At 37.3% G+C, this 18,406-nt stretch overlaps 1 protein-coding gene across 1 annotated transcript in view; it reads right to left on the reverse strand.

The window, feature by feature from the left end:
* PTPRM (protein tyrosine phosphatase receptor type M) overlaps window positions 1-18,406 on the reverse strand; it is a 434,879-nt gene that overhangs the window by 74,872 nt on the left and 341,601 nt on the right. The window contains exons 17-21 of the mRNA XM_062500964.1: window positions 17,216-17,367; window positions 14,594-14,668; window positions 14,339-14,365; window positions 10,675-10,686; window positions 9,727-9,914 (exon numbers count right to left, since the gene is read on the reverse strand). Of these exons, the coding sequence (XP_062356948.1) occupies window positions 9,727-9,914; window positions 10,675-10,686; window positions 14,339-14,365; window positions 14,594-14,668; window positions 17,216-17,367 (454 nt within the window). The remainder of the gene's footprint in view (window positions 1-9,726; window positions 9,915-10,674; window positions 10,687-14,338; window positions 14,366-14,593; window positions 14,669-17,215; window positions 17,368-18,406) is intronic.

The following is an 18,406-nucleotide window of genomic DNA, read 5'->3' on the forward strand; positions in this document are numbered from 1 at the left end:
TTTCTCAAGATTAAAAAGCATGTGTCTCAACTTGACAGTCATTCTTAGATTAAGAGAACCTTGGAAGGACATAAAAAAATCTAAAGAGAGCTTTGCACTACAAGCTTTTCCCGATCTATTTAAGCCCCTTCTGTTCCTTTATTCACGTGGGGTTGGAGGTGGCTGCTTTTACTGTTATCTCCTGAGTAGCAGATGCAGGATCTGACCTACCTTTCTAACATTTGTTATGTCATATTGGAAGTCTGTTGCTTGGCCGTCATTTTTAGCAAGGAAAAGCACAGAAATGGCTCATGTAGATATTTAGTGTAAACAAACTGAATGGTAGTATGACCTCATATCAAAACTCTAAGCTCTTTGATACAACCAAGTACTTAAGCATCAAAGGCAAAGTATTCCTGTCGTCATCTCCCAGACTAATCAGAAACCATACCTCCTTCAGGAACCAATACTGCACTGTGGGGAAGCTTCCACCACCCCAAAGCAAACAGTAGGAGACATTCTATTCAGCAAGGAGCCCTTTACCCATAGGACAGAGACAAAAATATACAATTCCACAAAAGCAACTTATGCTCCCTTTACTGCAGTCTGCCTTTGTTAGCTGAAGGCATCCATAGCTATGTCTCTCTGAACAGCCCCAGCCTGTGCATCAAGGATGCTCCTCACTTCTTTTTATTCCCTTTGGTGTGTGGTGTAAGAGCAGAGATCACCTGTCTCTTGGAGACCCAGACCTCTCTCCTGCAGATACGAGAACTTCTTTTCTGTACTATATTAACAACAGTTATTATAGCATAGGCAAACACCTTAAAGCTAGATGAGTAATAACTGAACTCAGATGACCTTAACAGAAATATATGCCATTTATTTTTAACACAGACCAAAGCAGAGCACTGTCAGTCATGAATAATTTTTTAAGATCTTAAGGGGAAGAAACTGCACCGTTTTTCTGGACAGATATTCAAGCTTCTTCACTATTATATGAGCATATCTATGATGTCCCTTGTGTGGCTTCCATTTAGGTAAATAGTAAAATGTAAAACAGGAAAGAAGGTATATTAAAAGCAATTTCAAAACAGTCCCTTAAATCCCTTTAAAACCAAATGAACTTAAACATGTGCTTAAGGTCTTCCCTGTCCTGGCTTCCAAATCGTGTCGTAGACCTAAACCTTTCAGCTTTTGTGTGTAGATTTACTTCAAGTGACTCTGGACCTTCTGTTTCTGTCTTGTGAAGAAGTGTCAATATTATGAATTTTCATCAGATTTGAACTGAGCAGCAAACCCAGTAGCTCCAATAATTTTACATGCTTGATGCTGCCATCATGTAATTTCTGAAATACTGGCTCTCATTGCCAGTATTTCACAGGTCCCCAAAGCTAGCCTGCTTTTCCTTCTGCTCACCTCCTGGGCTGCTTTGTTTCCATGGGTGCTCTGGACTTCCCATCAGCTTTGCCCTGGAGGCTGATTTTCTGCCCATCCTTACCCTGCTAATCTTTGCCTGACCAAGGTGCCTGCATCTTCTCACAGCTGTTTAGCAGCCCATGTCCCCTACAGCTCTGAAAGGACTTGCTGTGGACCCCAGGGTGACCTCACTGTTGATGAATAAGACAGATGCAGAGCCAAGCAGCTCAGAGAACAGCAGAGCCCCACACCAGTGCAGGCAGGGGCACATGGAGAGCTGGCTTGATGGGTGACCAGGGGAGCAGCTATCACACAGAGACAGAGGCAATGGCAGGAAAACAGCAAGAGAGAACAGAATATTGCCAGCCCCTCTGTCCACCCAATTATGATCTGGCAGGTTTTCAGTGGACTTAACACTTCCTGCAGGCTCTTTTGGGCCCATCAAATCAGTATGCTGAAACAAAACAAAAGAAAAATCATTCCTGCTAGAAAATGTTGATCATCTGTTCCATTGACAAGACAATCACTAAAGCACTACAGGAAACATGTAAGAAGGTCTTGTGTTCCAGTCAGAAAACTTTCTAAAAGATACTCTGAGCCACATGCTACATAAAGATACAAATTTTGATTTCTTGAAAAATTTGTAATGGCTAGTTTAACTTATTTAAAACAAATGCATTATAGAAAATATTGCATATTTTACATATGCTGTGGAGAAACTGATGCTAAATGAAAACCCCAATAGCTAAATTATGCTAATTTGATTTGAAAAGTGGTCCTCTCACTTTACAAACAGCCACTAATAATGCTCTGGTCATGAGACCAGCATTGGACTAAAATGCCTAATTATTTGTAGTGAATAAATGCAATCTATAGTAAACACAGAGTGTATATATAATTAATAGATTATAATTGCATTTAACGTCATCTGCATAATTTAAAATGGATTAACTACATGACTGATTTTTTATGTCTTTTTAAAGGGCACTGATAAAATATGAAGAAGGCAAGAAGGCTTATATGAGTAGGAAGTAATGAATAATATCTTGAACATTAAAGCACAATATATTATTCTGTGCACATAAATTGGACCAATTCATTTTTGCAGGTGCAGTGGGGAAAGGATGGTACATCAGCACTTTTCAAAAGTAAATAATATGCTAACTGAAGAAGGGATTACAGATTCTGATCAAATATTTAATGTCTTATTTGAATAATTAATAAGTCAGGCTGGTGCAAATATGCAGCAAATAGCCTGCAACATTTCAAAAACTTTTTTTTTTTTCAAATCATACTTGTCACTAGCATTTAGAATGTTTAACCTATCACCTTACTGGTGTAAGCATTAAAGCCATGCTTGAAGATTTCCCTCTGGAAACTCACACTATGACTGAAATGATATTCAGTGGCCTCATTTAGTTTCCTACTGTCGTGTTCAATAGCCTATAACAATACACAGATTGGCTAAATCTGAAATTAAACTCTGATTTCAATAGGTACAGCAAGTGCCTAAATTTGATACTAGCAAAAGCATAGTGACAAGATCAGTTGGCAAAAATGACTTCACTAATGGACAACCAGAGTAAAATATACTGACAAGCCTTCTTAGTACAGTTCAAATGTTTCTCAACCTGTGGCTGCCAAAGGGGATGAAGACAAGACAGACAGGAGAATAATCATCTTTAATGGATTTCAAATGCTAAAATAATGGAATGATGTGTGTTTATTACTAATAAGAATATACCTCTGTGTACATCCAAACATGGAGAAAGGAAGCAGTAGGATGGAAAAGGTTAATTCTTTTCATTAATATGATATAACCCCTGTGTTAATTACCTGGATCTATCACATGTAGATACGGGATTTTCGAAGATATTTCATTACTAAGTTGACAATAATCACTGAAACGTGGAAACTATTTCTTTTATCGCTCCAATTTTACATTGCACATGTACACAAATCTTCCCAGAATAAATTGAGAAAGATTTTGCAATATCTTCAGAGAATAAAAGATCCTAATGATGTAGTCATAGGGCAGGAAGAAGGGGAGAAGATTAAAACCAGTTTTGAAAGACTGCTGTGATGGCTGGACTTAAGACAGGAAAAAATCCCACAACTTCCTAAAGCAAATTGAAACTTTATTATTATGGGATAATGAACTGCCAGAGGCACATCCACAAAACTGCACACAACAATTAAAATTACCTATTTTAAATGATTATGTAGACTCACTCATCAAGGATCAGAGAAACATCAGAGGTGCTGATCGTGCTTTCAACTAGCCTTAGATTTTCAGTCCAGCAATGCTGAGATATGAAACAAATGTCTACTAAACATCTGATCATAGAAAAGACACCCAGAGCATCTTCAGGACAAAGAAAAATGACATGTTACAGCACATTTTTCCTTGCTGACGTATTTTGTACTCACGTTCGCCTCAGCATGAACCAGGACTACCAGACTCAGTAGAAGCAGTGAATGATTGAAATAGCTGCCAGAGCTCCTACATAAGAACAACCTGCACTCGTTTATCCATCCCATTGATCAGCTTAAGAACCTGTATCTCACGACTTTTGAGTGGACCAACATTTTTCTGAGTGGATCAATACCATCAGTCTCTGTTTTAACTGCTTAGAGAGATACAATAGTCATCAAAGATGCACTTTAGAGATAGCAGGCTTTCCTTAAAACAGGGTCTAAACTTTACATACAAGGCTAAGCCTGGCAGACTTTCATGAAAAAAAATTGGCTGAATTATGAATCCTGTTCTTGTTAGGTGTCCTTGCTGCCTGAGATCATACACAGTTCAGACTGTTTAGGCTGCTGAGAAGAAGGAAACAAGAGGTCCATACCCAAGTAAATCACAGACTGATCAGTACCAAAAATAGCTGAATAACAGCATGAGCAAACAGCTGCCTACACTCCACTGAGAATAATCCTAAGGATACTGGAAGTGTTCTAGTCTATACACCTCTGCAATTTTATTATTCAAACAGATAAAAGCACAAAGCCTTTCTAATGAAGCCATGACCTGCCTAAACCTATTTTATGTGATAAGAATAAATTCTAATTAAACCTGCTTAAACAAAACAAATTAGAGAGCTGTTTCTGCAAATACATGCACTTTTATTTAAATTGGAGGAGAATGCATTTGGGAAGAGTGGAAGAGGGAAAACAGTGTGATTTAGAAAGCTATGGGACATCTTGAACACTAGGCAGTTAACCACACCATGACATAAGGCAGTGTCATGTGAATGATATTAACCACTGTGACAGCACTTCTCATCCATGGGAAATCTTTTAAGAAGAGAAATTCAGGGTGATAAAAGATAGTTTTAGAATAGCATAAAACTCATTGACAACAACAGACATTCAGCAAACTAAGTGGCCTTCCTCTGAATGGAAGAAAATCCCAAAGTGCCATACAATTAAAAATTGCTGACAACTGATTCTTGCTGATTATCTGGAAGCCACCCATTCTTCTACAAGACTTAAATGGATAATAATAGCATGCACTCACAAGCTGTCACGACCAACAAAGGCTATTCACCAGTGAATGTTGTTTCAGGTTTGGGATTACTTTATTTCAACAATTTTGTATTGATCTGGAGCACCTTAGGATTTACAAACCAAAACCTGCTTTGTGGATAAGGCAGTTGCTCATTTTTGCTACTTTTTTCAACCTCCCTACATATGATCTCCACAGTGCCAAGTATTCCAGAGCTCAAGTGTTCAGGATAATCACAACCAGGAATAAGTTACCTGGTAGTGTTGGAAGGCTTTTGCAGATCCCACAACAGGTGTGAAGAAAGTGGTTACATCTGAACAGAGTTCTTTGATAAAGGAGGAATGCCTGCCTTGCATAAAGGACCTCTATATCCCCATTTGTTTGGGTTATCCCTCACTGTGTATGACAGAACATTTACATAGTAATACACAGCTTAACCAAACCACCACAACTTTCCAGTACTAAAGAATAACAATGGAACTGAGCGTTCTGTGATTGTTCTGAGCTCCATCTGAACAGATGAAACTTGAAAGAAAATTACAGCAGTGATCTCTATGGATGACTATTTCTAAAAATCTTCCATGCCATTTTCACTGGACAAGTTCCCACAATTTCACTTCTATCTCTGTTATATTTATAATGTCTAATGAGTTTTCCTCGATATTACAAAAAGAGAAAGAGAGAAACAGTTACTGGGTCCTTGTTCTTTGAAGACACAGATGTTGTCTTTCCTATATTTACACTGTGGATTAATGCTCCCATCCTCACCCGGTGTTCCAGAGTGTTTCTGTTTTCTGTGTAACTTGTGTAGCGTGGGATAGAAAATAACCAGCACTGACTCTGGTACTGTCTCGGCTGGTGTTGGAGAATATCAAATAAAATCAGAGAAAAAAGTGTGATAAAAATGTACAGGTTGGAGTTGAGAAAGATTAGTCGGAGTCACAAGGAACATGCAGGAAAAAACAGGGCCAGCTGAGTCCTACCAATAGATATAATAACATAACATGACATTAAAAAAATACTCAATTTTCCTACTATTTTCAAGATTTCAGAATAGGGCCCCAGAAGCCCAAGTCTTAAAAGCGTCACGTGGCAGAAAATTTGTCTTCCTGCTGGAACCAAAGAGAAAGAAAAGATGTGACTGGAGACTGGGCTAGACTGACAGGATTCTACTCTGTTATGGCTTTGCATGACAGAAGAAAATGGAACTTATATCAGACTCCTTTCAAAGTCAGACATTATTCTAAGAGTAGTTTGGAGAAAAACCCAAAGTAGGCACCTATGGGGCAAACAGCCTCCATGAAAAAATTCCTATTGTCTACAATACCTTCTGCTTCCCCAAACAAGGAACTGTATTTTTACTGGTTTTAGAGAGTTTTCCCCCTATTTTGTTTCTTAAAACCATTTTGTATTTATCCCAGATATTCCACTGGCCAGTGAAATTTTTTCAGTGAGTTGGGTTTTACTGACACTTGCCACATCTACCTTAGCATATCTTCTGAAGTTCCATTTAAATGAATACACTATTAAGACAGAATTTCTTTAATACCCCCAATTATTTTCAACACTCATCTCCAAATTCTCTTTCAATTATCCATTTTTTTATCATCACCTTTGACCACAATCTCCCAAGGTATAGCTGAACAATGACCATGGCCAGACAACCTATTTTTAAACTTTTAAATTTACCAATCTCTAACAAGTGCTCAGAAGTGCTAAAAGGAAATTAACTGTTTAACACACATTAGATAATATACTTCATGTTCCTGACCCTGACAGGCACCCTGGGCCTGTATTCTTCTATTTAACTATGCTAATTTAGACATTAGTCCAGTTACACTGGTGCAACACACCAGAATGAAGACCATGCAGCACAGAAAGAACATATTGAGTACAGTTTATATTGACAGTATATAACATTCCTGTATTTGAAATAGTACTGGTTTAATGATATAAAATTATTTCCTGACTGAAACAGTTAACTGCCAGAAAAGCTTGAGAAAGGATGTGCTCGACAGAAGGGGAGGAGAGGGAAGATGAGACAGACAATAGGGAGGAAAGCCTTAAAGATAAAGCTACATGGAGGAACCTTTTTTAAAATTCTGTTATTGACACAGTCCTGTTAGTGGTAGTAAGTGAGGCTGATCTGAGCAGAACACCCTTTGCAAATCTTGGCTTTTCAAAGGAACCTCTGCTTTTCAGATAATGGAAGCTCAGAACTCCCTGTCATGGAACATAATGTAAAATTGATTTTTCAAGGCTCTATCTACACAAAGTTGCACTGGTTTAATTAAAGGTGTGTTTTAAAATCAATTTTGTTAAACCAGTCCAAGCTCCTGTGTGGACACTCTGAAATCGATTTGGAACTGTCTTATGTCAACTAACCTTAATTTGGCAAAGAACCACTTTACACTGAGTAGTCACCAATTAAAGTTGATCCAAAAACAGGGTTAAAAAGAAAACTTACCTAAAATTGTATGACTTTGAATGAATTTATCTGTTTCTGCCCTAGCTATGCCCAGCTATAGGGTCCAGTAACCTAATTGATCTGCTTAGGAAGCAGATAAACTCATTACTTGGATTTATGGCCCTCTGACAATGGACGTTTTTGAGAAAGGATATAGTGAAATCCTTGTGAAAGTACTGAGTTTAGAACCAAAATGTGGCAAGTGTAAGGAGGTAGAAGTTATTAATTGAGCAAACCACTCTTCCCTTTTCTCGTTACTTTGTTTCTGTAATGCAGAAAGAAGATGAGCAAGGAGGCTCCTTCATAACAGGAAAAGCTGTCCCATGCTGTAGTACTGGGGAACAGATTAAATAACACATGATCAGTGTAGGGGTGCTTGGGAAACCAGGCCAATGTTATGCTGTCAGTCTAACATCTAACACCACTGGAACCAAGCTAAAATATCTCCTTTCTTTAGGGTCTGGCAGGGGGATAGAAAGTATTTGAAAGATCCACTGCAGACTAACCATGTGGAAATTTTCATGAGTTCAAGGATTTCTGTGCAATCTCAATCATTTGCACTCCACTAGGCTGCAAATGAAGGTCTGCATTTACGTCCACAGCTTACAGAAATGCACTCGTGTTCTTTCCACACCTGAGAAACAGATGGGAAGGCAGGCAGGGAAGTTGCCACTGGAGTGGCCCTAAGGACATCTGCATGTGCTCTGGTTCTACAGACAGGCACAATATCAACCTGTCTAGCCAAGAGCAAGTGCCTGACCCTGCCTGCGGGAACAGCCACCTTCTCCCAGGAGAACAAAAGCATAAAATCCTGCAAAACTGGGTGTTCCACCAAGCCCCAGAGTGTTGGGAACTACAGATACTCAGTATCTCAGGTGGGTAAATCCTAATGCAGAGCTGAACAGTGAGCAAAGAAGTACCAGCCTGCCATTGCTCAGAGATGATTTTTCAACATTTATCCTTTGTGTCAGTTATGCTATACCAAAAACCTGTGCATGACATCAACTGGACTTCAAATTACATATATGTGCTTAGAAGGTGAATTACAGCCTGAATTATTGAGAATAGTGGCCCTAATTATTAAGTTTTATTTTAAAGCACTTAAAACTATGCATGACAGCAAGTGCTCTGTATCCTTGCATTCCTCTGAAGTGCTCCTAATGGGCAATATGCTACTTTCTGTTCTGTTCCACAGATTTGCTTTCAGAGTGAATCCTGTATGAATTTTTCCTGAATCAAAATCTTTCCCTGGTGAGACTACATAATGCTGTTGTCTTGTTAGAGCAAAAAAAATCTATGAGACTTCATTCAAAACAAATCCCCTGTCAAACTATTTCTCCCTTTTCATTTGGACATTTATCCTTTGGTAATATATAAGGAAGGAATTCTTTTGTTGTCTAGTTCAAATCTGTATAGAGGACGGTATCAGTCTGACAGAAATGTAAACAAAGAGATTTGCAACCTTTGCAGTGCTAGAATATACTGGGCAGTCATTCACTGCATATGGAGAAAAAAAAGCATTAGTGCAGTAGTTCAATGGAAAAAACCCTCAAATATATGGCTAGTTGTAGTTCATTTTGATTATAACCATTTCCATATATAAAGAGGAGTTTTTCAGTTCCAGCTTCACTATTTTAAGTCCTCCCTCCCTGCCACTATTAACAAACTACATGCTGATGTATTTCATCTACTGGCATTAGTCATGACTACACCTACTGTCTGTAATGGGTTGCCATTCATCAGCTTGGTAGGCTGAAAATTAAGTGATTTTCCTGGAAATTGTTTCTCAGCAGAATCATTTGATCCACTGTAGTTAAAAAGCCATGTCACGAGTTGCACTATAAATTCTGTTTTACGGTCTTGATTTTATTTGTTTCAAATAAATTAATTGTAGTTTTCCTCTAGGCTTAATGCTGGTATAAAAGGTTTTGGTTGATGAGCAAATATTTTCCAAACACAAGAATTTTCAATTCTATCACTTTTAAATAACAGTGGCATAATAAACCTCACAGGAACAAACTTGTTTAAGACAGCCACACTAATGAAAGTTGACAAGTGATTAGGACCCCCTGGGAATGATTTGTTTTCTACGTTCCAGGGGAAAAAAATGTCATCAGTGACTTTGGAAGTGGCCTGAAGCATGGGTTTTGGAAATCTAACACTACAAATACCGGTTTAAACAATTACATATTTAGGCAATTTTTATAAGATGAAGTTGGCATGACAAAGTGTGAAGTTCAAAAAACCACACCATCTCTTGTAAAATGCAAGCAGTACGCACTTGTAAAAACGCAGCATGAGACATAACCCACGATGCAGAAGACATAATAATCAGATCCTTAGACCAGACACTTACTTCATACTCCTCTTTAAATCCATAGCCTTCTGCACACTTCATCTGGGTGATGTGCTGTAGCAAGTCAGCTACACGGATGGCTGGATGGAGCTGTCCGGTCTGGTAGGGCACATCCACTGGATCTCTCTTCTTATAGGTATGGGATTGGACCAGGCTGCTTGTGTCACTGACCATCGTGTGGGTTTCATCTAGAAAAAGAGTATCTCATCACGTACTGGCTCATTTTCACTTATCAAAAGAAACAGAAGCTACAAAGATTTCTAGAGAAATGGCAGAAATCTGACACCATCAGCATTGGTTCTGTCTGTGAAGGCTACACCAGAAGAACAGTAAATCCATGAGCAGTTTACACACGGAAATTGCAAGACTGATCGGAATGAGGCAAAGTCCATAGTTCTACAATGGAAGCATTGCAGAGCAGTCCAAACTCTAATATTGTTTTAAATATTGCTAGCTGATCGCAAACAAATTTTAAAACAGGCATTTCATTTTAAACTGCATAGAAGTTTCATCCTGAAACTTCAACAAGTCCCATGGAATGCAACTGGACTTGTATTTTTCACAGACTACTAAAGTGCTGTATTTTACACTGCAAATTTAGAGCAAATGTTTGGAGTGAGCAAAATAAAAAGATGCACAAAATGGCTTATGGTTTCATCAAGCTAGGACTGCAATGAAAATGTAGATCTGAAAACGACACTTGGAGACAAACTACAAGAGGACAAATGCAAAGGACCATCTGGTAAGGAAAAATGTCTTGACTGACTGCTGAACATGCTTTAGGACCACGGTGTATCATGAGCCACCACATTAGGCATGGAATGTTATATGTCAACTGACATGCAAGCCAACAAACAGGAGACCCCCGTGGGCTGGTTAAAATTTTTATGAGACACAAACTTCTCCCAACCCTCCACATCTCTTCCATGGGGCAAATGGGCAACTTACCATTGATTGGCACTTTTAAGAAGATACATATCAGGAGAAAAAAAGAGGAGGAGAAAAAGGAAACAGGGCATAAGCAACAGTACTACATTAATAATTACAGGTAATTTTATGCTTCTAATTTAGTCTTTACAGAATGATTCTCCAAATGAGTCAGATTCTGATCTCAGTTTCACAGTAGAAATTAGATTTACTAAAACCAAGGTATCGTACTGTGAGTCAATTCACACAGATGGAACTGAGATCAAATCCTATACTTAGAAGTAAATAGATGTGAAAGTGCATTCTACCTAAGGAAGCAGTATGACTTGCTTCCTGCAGAGATGGAATTCTAAAAATTTATTCAGACTTGACATGAGAAAAAGCCCACCTCAAATTCTAAGGCCCAAGAATCATCATAAATATTTTATCTGTTTACTCAAATAATAATTTTATATATCTTAGAGTTTTTTAATTTTAACCAAAATTCTTAATATGTTGCTTTGACTTACTCAAGCTATTCCTCTCTGACTGAACATTGAAAAAATCCACCAAATCTGTATGTTTATAAAATAAGGTAGTTATAAAAAAATACTACTCTGTAAAATAAGCCATATGAAAGGGAAACAGTAAAATAATATTTCCACATTCATAAGTTAGATATATTATAGCAGTAAGTTACACAAATACTCTGTATGAAAAGGTCCCAGATTCTCATGTACACACCAAAAACACTATCACACCTTGTTAAAGGTGAGGTTCTGGTCTTAGTTGTACTACTGAAAATTGACATTAAAGCCAGAAAGCTCAGTGAATCATATTTCAAAGATGGTTTTAGGCCCTCTCAATTCGCACTAAGACAGATTAAATCTGGTCCTCACTAAGCATACAGTCAATATCAACTGTGCATTGACACCTAAACCAAAAAGAGCAGAGAAAAATGTATGGGTATGAGTATGGCCATTTCACTCCTTTCCCTGTCAGTCTGTTAATCTGGTCTAATGCAGATGAAAGGGATTAATCTTTTAGTCATAAAATTTTGCAACTTTTGTCTGATGTGGTATAAAATTGTACTGCAAAGCACCTCGGGATGCATGGCATGAAGCGTGGTATACAAGTGTAGGTACAGTATGTTGCTGCTGAAATGGCACCTGAAAACTACAAGGTGGCTAAGACACGAAAGACAAAAAAAAGTGTAAAGTTGATAATGATTTTTTTGGGTTGCTTATTTCAATTTTAGAAACAAGTTAGAAAAATTGATGATTTTTTTCTTTTTTTGCAAAATGCAAAATTCTTTGCAACACAGACTGTTAGTGACTAAGATGAAGGCAAAGTTATCAAAGTCTTGTACTATGATGCTTGCATCAGTTTAATACTTATGAATCTCTTTCCTGCAAGCTCCCTAGTTTTAGACTAATTTTCCTCTCTCCATTTCTTTATCTCTTATAGCTGCATTAATACAGAAAGAGTTATCATTTAAGCTTTTTTAAATAAAGTGGTTTAAATCCTTGGTTTATATAGTATGTTAGGAGCCACATATATTACAGTTTTTCACTTTGCCTCTGAGCATTGCAGCATGAGCTTTTCAGGCTGTGAGTTTTTCAAAGGGTGAGCTCCTCCAGAGGCAATGTCCATGTGCAATGGGAAGCTTTCCAGATTTAAATACTCCTACAGCTGCAGCTGTCCTACTGTACACCCATTCCTGTAGAGCTGCATAACATTTATTAAATAACATACTTTGGAAACAGTAAGTGTGCTATGGCTTTTCTGTCAGAACTCAGCTGAACTCAACCATTCACCGGACTTGTACCTTTCCCAGGAGGTCAAACTGAGAAGATCATTTAATTCTAACTACAGGCTTGATCCTGCAGTTTAACACAACTTCTTTGGACAGTGAAAGACAGCAAGAGCAAGTATTACTTTCAATTAAAACCCTGCATACTTTGTTAACAGCTGTATTCCTCTACTGGCTCAAGCAAAGTTAATTTGATTTACCTCAGATGCAACACTATTTCTGTTCAGACAGTCATAAACACATATTGGGAAAGAGATCTAATCTGAGTGGAGCACCATTCATAAAGCAGTACTAAATTTTTAACATGTAAAGTTACAAAAATATTTATTTTACACAGTGAAATAAACAAAAGATTTTCTGAGATGAGTAAACACAGGTTTGCTGTAGTAGGCCATAAAATACACACCTAACTAATTAAAAGATTTTTACAGACTTAGTAAAATTAGTGCATTTATTTTCTTGGGGGGGGGGGAAAGCTAATAAATAACTTTACCTTGGTTATTTATATAGAAAAGGATCACAAAAATAACCAAAGAAAGAATTAACGAAATAATACAGATAGGAAATCTCACAGTTTTTCTCCTGATAATAGTACTTTTCTCCTTGCTCACCCACAAGGTCAGAAAGAACATCTACTGCATGAAGTATTGAATGAATGCTAAAGCACACAAAAAAAATCTAACATCTCAGGCAGTTAAAAGGCACTGCAAATTTCATTAGCATGCAGATTATTACATTGTTACAGTCACTACCATTACCTTCTTCCAGATTTACATAGTGTATAAAGCCAGCAAAGTTCCTTCTCAAAGTTATCATACTGAAGTGCACTGCACTAAATATTCTTTCACAATAACAAATTTTCAAGATCACCTTCCTAAACTTTTATTCCTTATATACTTCACTCTATGTCTATGTAAGCCTGTTTAATATACAGCTTAAGGGCAGGAATCAGTTAAGGGGTCTTAAATTTTTTACAGTGATGAGAAGAAAAAGGAGGAGAAAGGAAAATATTTGTTGTGAAAATATAAGTTGAAAAATGAATAAATAAGTAGGCTTAACACTTAAAGACATTGACTTCTTTATGTTATGTCACTGTTATGTTTTGAATTACTATTAAAAACACTGCCCCTTTAGTTTAAAGTTAGCATGGGAAGGAGGTGTAAATTAATACAAGCCATGAAGGGGTTAGAGTTAAGCATTGAAAATGCAACAGTGCCTCATGCTTACTATTTATCACTGTGCAGAAACCTCTCCATTTTGACATTGGACAATAGCAGATTTTCCTAAATTCTAAGTGGAAGTATTTTATATTTTAACTGTATGTTTTTAACCTACAGTTTTATTTCATCCCTGTGACACCTGATGCATAATAAACTTTATATTCTAAGTGTCATGTTATCATTTTGCTGTTCAAAATACCATCTCTTCTCTGAAACTTCACTTTTTGACAAGCACATCAGAAACTCTGCAGAACTGTCAGAAGACATGTTAGCTGATAAATGGTCAGAACTGTATTTGTCTGATTTTCTGTATCCTGCGTAGTTTAACTAGGAAAAAAATGTTATTTTTATAAGAAGTGACATCTTCAGTTCTGAGATAAAACAGAAAAAAATGCTGTGATAATCAAATTCTTTTGTGTCACTCCAAATACATGCATAAACATTTCCTTGCAAATCCACTTGTTAAAATTATTTGTCTTTTTTCCCCTGACTTGCTCTATGACAGCAGTAATCAAACTTGGTAACTGCCCTTAGCACTTCAGTGTAGCCAAGTCTACCACCCCTCCCTTTAGCATAAAGTTCCAGCATTTTGCATACTATTGTCTGCTCCCCAAGAACTGCAAATTCTGAAATTACTTCAGCAAGAAACTTTGATAAAGGGAAATGTTCTCACCTAAAATTGCAGTTGGCACAAATGGATCTGTCATACATCATAAGCAGGTCAGTGCAGGAAAGGTAAAAAGAGAGAGAACAGTAAATGATTTGATACATGTTCCCGAGTTTTCTTTCAGAAAGCTACTGTTAGCAATTGGTATGTTTCCTATATACACATTAAATGTTGATGGCAAGAAGTATAATAACATAAATATGTGTGCTTTTATGATGGAAAGGTCTACAGAGGGTGGAAACCAAGAAAAAAACTGGTTACCTGGGTAATAAGAATTAGGCACTGTTGTGCTCAGTGTGTTAGTTTTCATTGTGAATGAAGATGGTGAAGATACAGCTGCAAAGAGAAACAAAGCTGGTTAGAGAGAGATATGATATGCAGCTACTTAAGCTGAGTGACACAGCAGATGGGATTGACTTGACTTAAGAGTTCATCCTGCTGTGTTTCTTGCACTGGTATCAGGGCCTAGGGAATACCAGGCAGGTCTAGTGAATGAAATAGCTGACTGAATTTGATCAATTCTCTAAAAAGAAGTGTCATTGGAGAAATCATTTGATTGCTGATGGGAAATATACTTCTTAAATCACAAGATTAGACTGAATACTGATGCTTGCAACAACACATCACAATGACAAGAGGTGTTTCTGACAGAAGCTTTGATCATTAGTAAGTTTTCCTTATAATACTGTAAATACCTTATGCAAATATTCTACTGTAGTTTATTTTTTCCTCTCCCTTTTTTATTTGATTTGTTTAGACAGGCGGATAGTGTGCATAGAGATTCTAATAGACCCTGAATATTACTCTTTGTTTAAAGGTAGTTTTCAGAATGTGACATACAGACCAATGCTCACATGGGTATTTAATCACTGAACCATTCATTTGTAAAACCAATGGCAAATCCCAACAGGAACAAACTAAGTTGAGTTTGCCCCAGTACACAAATATCATGCCAATTACCACTGTAACACAGATACATTTAACAGGTAGGAGTTAATCACAACATTTTACAGGATGTTCAGACAAAGAGTCATTAGAGGCTTTTAAGCAAAGCTCCTTGCAAATTCCACCTTAGCTGCTTGTCAACACAGCTCAAATTCAGTCTGAGCAGTGAATGTAAGCATATTCTGGATACCTGTAAACAGACTAACAGAAATGTGTGAAACTAAACCGAGTTGAGGAAAACAGGATCTGCAGGATGAGGAGTGGGATTACTCTGAGATTACTCCTGCTGGCTTTCATCCATCTTTTTTCCAGTTGATCTTCTAGGGCAAAATGTTACTAGCCCTTGTTAATATGGGTACATCTCAAATCTGGCTTAAATAGCACTGATATTTATTAGTTATAATTCATCATATAAACTAATATAGCTGAGACCATGTTCCTTTGATTATGTCTCCAGAATGAGGAGACTGCATTTCCTTGATGGCCAGAACAGAGTGACACTTCTTTTGGGTATGGATCCAGAGATTAGTTGAGGTCAGGGCTGCTGCAGGTAATAAAACTTGCTAGGTAGAGAATGCAGGCAGGTTAATGAGCTTTCGTAGGAAGTAGGAATGTTCTACATCTCTTGAGTACAAGGCCTTGCACAGAGATTATTCTTGAAGACTGTCAGTGTGCACCTTCTGGTGACCACGTTTCTAATTAGAGGTTCTAGCCCTTGAGCAGTATAAAAAACTTTTTACAGCAATGATTTCAAAGAGGTTTGAGGTGGTTTACATAAAGAGTATTTACTCCCAGGAATTCATTGCAGCTTCATTTGTAGTTATGACCATTCAGTAGCACCACTGGCAAACTGCACCATGATGATGGAAGATGAAGTCAAACCTCTTGATCTCTTCATAGAAACAAGCAATCTCATTAACTGGATACATTCTCACCAGAAAGGCAGGTCTTATTTGAAAGATCTATTTCAAATCAATTTCAAAAGTAACTCAAATGCAAATTAACATTGCAAATTCTAAGCCTAATGCTGCTGAGAAAAGTCTCACTGTATAAACCTCACAGAGTGTTTGTACAATTGAGCTCATCAAAGATAGATTCTTAAGCATATTATTAAAGAGTGGGAGTTGGGCCTTGCACACTATTAGTATTTGAAAAAAAAATCTTTGACAAATTTTGTATATGTTAAAAAAACCAATGGCATACAAAAAAACCCCCTGAGGTTCCTTAAGAACAAAAAAAAATCAAACTTTTTGAACCTAGTCATTATTTTAACAATCATAAAAAACAATTGTTTTTTTCATGGTCTTTGCTTAGTGCCAACCCTCTGACAGGAGTGAGACCTTAACTAAAATTCCAATACGGGAAATTTTATAACCCAAATTTATTTATTTTCAGGGTAGATCCAAGAAGACCCAGGATATTAGAGAATCCCACGAAATTGCAGAACAGATAAATCCACTGAGTTCTTCCTTTGCACAAGCAACAGAAAGAGCATCATCTAGAATTGGAAATAATAAGACAATCAGATTATTGTGATTAAGTTATTACATTAAAAATAAATTTGTACTATCAAAAAAAAAAGTGAGCAAGGGAAGCATTTGAAGGACTTGGGACAGCATGAGGAATATAAAATTTTCAACATAATGGAGATTGGAGAAAGGTAAAACTACTGTTTCAGTAATGTCACTGCTCTTCTGCAGAAGAAAAGGATGGACAGAAAAAAGCTCAATTATCCTTATTATTTTTAAAGAAGTCTATTCTTGATGTCTGACTGTCTTGCTCATTTGAATAGACACTGTAATGTGCTGCACAGTGGGAAACTCTCGGTCCCATGGATTTTCCATGACTGAGTAATGAGGAATATTTTAAAAAGCATTTGCACCTTTCTTTCACCTTCAAAGAAAAAAACCAGAAAAGAAAAGAAAAGAAAAAACTTACATCTCCCATTTAGATTGTGCGTGTCCATGAAAGAGAAAGCTTCATCACAGTTGGTGCCTTGCTCAGTGTAGCTTTTATCCATTGAATTCACCATCACTGTCATTTCCTGCCGAGTACTGCTCAATGTCTCTTTCCGCTTCTTAGCCAATTTTCTTAAGAAATGAACGATGAGGAAAAAAAAAGGAGAAAAACAACTCTCAGTAAGCAGACATAGTCTTCAGGTTGTTTACATCAGTACTGCAGCTTGTGACCATATTCTTAAGTAATGTTCACATTTGTTTCTGCATTTGTGGAACCTTGTATTTATTTTACTCTCATCTCTTTCAGTCTCATAACCAAGGGATAGTTGCCAGTGCACTGACATGTGGTCAACAGCACCTTAATCCTTGGGGACCACTGCTGAATTAAAGGGGACTGCTTGGTTATGAAGGTGATGTGAACTACAGTATCAGAGGCTGCATCTGATCAAACATATAAATAAAAATGAAAAGACAGATTTCAATGGAAGTGACAAATCAGTACCAATGTTCATGTGCACAGAAAGTCTGGAGTGGTTTCATTGATACCCTGTGTAACACAGTAATCTGGTTTATATAATACCGTATAGTGTATGTTGGAGCTGTGAATACAACTGCACGCTCAAGAGACATTTCAAATTGACTCACATTCCTAAAGACTTCTTTCTGTCACTCCTGATTTCAGAATTATTCACAAATGTTAGTTGCTTCTCAGCAGGAGTGGTCTGTCAGAGACAAGATCTTAAATCTGATACTACAATAGTGATTCATTAAGCTATAGAACTGCCTTGGATGCATATACCTCTTTTTTTTTCCAGACACATCAGTTACAGTCTGAAGTTTCACTGTCTCCCCCTGAGTTATGCTTAGCTGTATCACAAAACAACATGTCCAAAACTCTCAGTTTTTCCTTCAACCTCTGTGAGGGATCTGTGATCCTGATGATACTGGGTCCCATGACCATTTGGCTTGTTTCTCTGGCCTGTGACTCTGTCTAAGACCAAGCCTTTCTCCAAGTTCCTGCCTACTGCCTCAATTTAAATTTTCCAGATTCCCTCTGTTGAATATATTCAAGGTATGGGTTTAAAAAAAACAAAACTGCTCCACAGACTTCCCTTTCCCTGTCGGTTAGTTCAATGACTTTTCCTCTGTGGAAAACATAATGAGCAAGCTC

The sequence above is a fragment of the Cinclus cinclus genome, chromosome 1, assembly GCF_963662255.1.
Source record: "Cinclus cinclus chromosome 1, bCinCin1.1, whole genome shotgun sequence".
Classification (NCBI taxonomy): Eukaryota; Metazoa; Chordata; class Aves; order Passeriformes; family Cinclidae; genus Cinclus; species Cinclus cinclus.